This window comes from Penaeus vannamei, chromosome 4 (assembly GCF_042767895.1).
Source record: "Penaeus vannamei isolate JL-2024 chromosome 4, ASM4276789v1, whole genome shotgun sequence".
NCBI lineage: Eukaryota > Metazoa > Arthropoda > Malacostraca > Decapoda > Penaeidae > Penaeus > Penaeus vannamei.
This window is the reverse complement of record NC_091552.1, coordinates 39,612,455-39,614,046: the sequence shown is the minus strand read 5'-3', so window position 1 is coordinate 39,614,046 and position 1,592 is coordinate 39,612,455. Positions and strand designations below refer to the sequence as shown.

Genomic DNA, 1,592 nt, shown 5'->3' with positions numbered 1-1,592 from the left:
TCCTTCTCGAGCTCGTCGGCGACAACCTGGGTCTCCTTCTCGAGCTCGTCGGCGACTACCGGGGTCTCCCTCTCGATCTCGTCGGCGACTGCCTGTGTCTCCCAGGCTCGTTGGCGACTACCTGGGTCTCCTTTTCGGGCTCGTCGGCGACTACCTGGGTCTCTTTCTTGGGCTCGGCGACTACCGGGCACACACACAAGCACACACACACACACACACACACACACACATATATATATATATATATATATATATATATATATATATATATATATATATATATATATATATATATATATATTATCATATTTTCTCAATATTTATTTTTTTTCATTCCGTCTACCCATTATATTTTATCATATATTTTTCATTTGTATGATCATATCATATATTTTATCTCGGACTCGTCTGCGACTACCTGGGTCTCCTTCTCGGGCTCGTCGGCGACTACCTGGGTGTCCTTCTCGGGCTCGTCGGCGACTACCTGGGTCTCCTTCTCGGGCTCGTCGGCGACTACCTGGGTCTCCTTCTCGTGTTCGTCGGCGAATACCTGGGTCACCTTCTCGAGCTCGTCGACGACTGCCTGGATCTCCTTCTCGAGCTCGTCGGCGACTACCTGGGTCTCCTTCTCGAGCTCGTCGGCGACTACCTGAGTCTCCTTCTCGAGCTCGTCGGCGACTACCTGGGTCTCCTTCTCGGGCTCGTCGGCGACTACCTGGGTCTCCTTCTCGAGCTCGTCGGCGACTACCTGGGTCTCCTTCTCGGGCTCGTCGGCGACTACCTGGGTCTCCTTCTCGAGCTCGTCGGCGACTACCTGGGTCTCCTTCTCTGCTCGTCGGCGACTACCTGGGTCTCCTTCTCGGGCTAGTCGGCGACTACCTGGGTCTCCTTCTCAGGCTCTTCGGCGACTCCCTGGGTTGTCTTCTCGGGCTCAAGGGCGACTCCCTGGGTCTGCTTCTCAAACTCCGAGACACAGTTTCGGAGCATCTCCAGGAATCTTTTACCTTAAGCCTCATCCAGCCCATGAAGTCCATCCCTGAGGAGAGCAATCATCTCCTCGGGCACAAGGTCGACTCCCTGGGTCTCCTTCTCGGGCTCAAGGGTCTCCTCGGGCTCAAGGGTCTCCTCGGGCTCAAGGGTCTCCTCGGGCTCAAGGGTCTCCTCGGGCTCAAGGGTCTCCTCGGGCTCAAGGGTCTCCTCGGGCTCAAGGGTCTCCTCGGGCTCAAGGGTCTCCTCGGGCTCAAGGGTCTCCTCGGGCTCAAGGGTCTCCTCGGGCTCAAGGGTCTCCTCGGGCTCAAGGGTCTCCTCGGGCTCAAGGGTCTCCTCGGGCTCAAGGGTCTCCTCGGGCTCAAGGGTCTCCTCGGGCTCAAGGGTCTCCTCGGGCTCAAGGGTCTCCTCGGGCTCAAGGGTCTCCTCGGGCTCAAGGGTCTCCTCGGGCTCAAGGGTCTCCTCGGGCTCAAGGGTCTCCTCGGGCTCAAGGGTCTCCTCGGGCTCAAGGGTCTCCTCGGGCTCAAGGGTCTCCTCGGGCTCAAGGGTCTCCTCGGGCTCAAGGGTCTCCTCGGGCTCAAGGGTCTCCTCGGGCTCAAGGGTCT

General features: G+C 57.8%; 1 protein-coding gene across 1 annotated transcript in view; it reads right to left on the bottom strand.

Annotated features, from left to right (window-relative positions):
- Window positions 1–987, bottom strand: part of LOC138861627 (nestin-like) — a 13,233-nt gene extending 12,246 nt beyond the window's left edge. Inside the window, exons 1-3 of the mRNA XM_070121431.1 lie at window positions 910–987; window positions 419–616; window positions 1–92 (exon numbers count right to left, since the gene is read on the bottom strand). The exon at window positions 1–92 is cut by the window's left edge and continues 7 nt beyond it. Coding sequence (XP_069977532.1) covers window positions 1–92; window positions 419–616; window positions 910–987 — 368 coding nt within the window. The remainder of the gene's footprint in view (window positions 93–418; window positions 617–909) is intronic.
- Window positions 988–1,592: the final 605 nt, after the last annotated feature.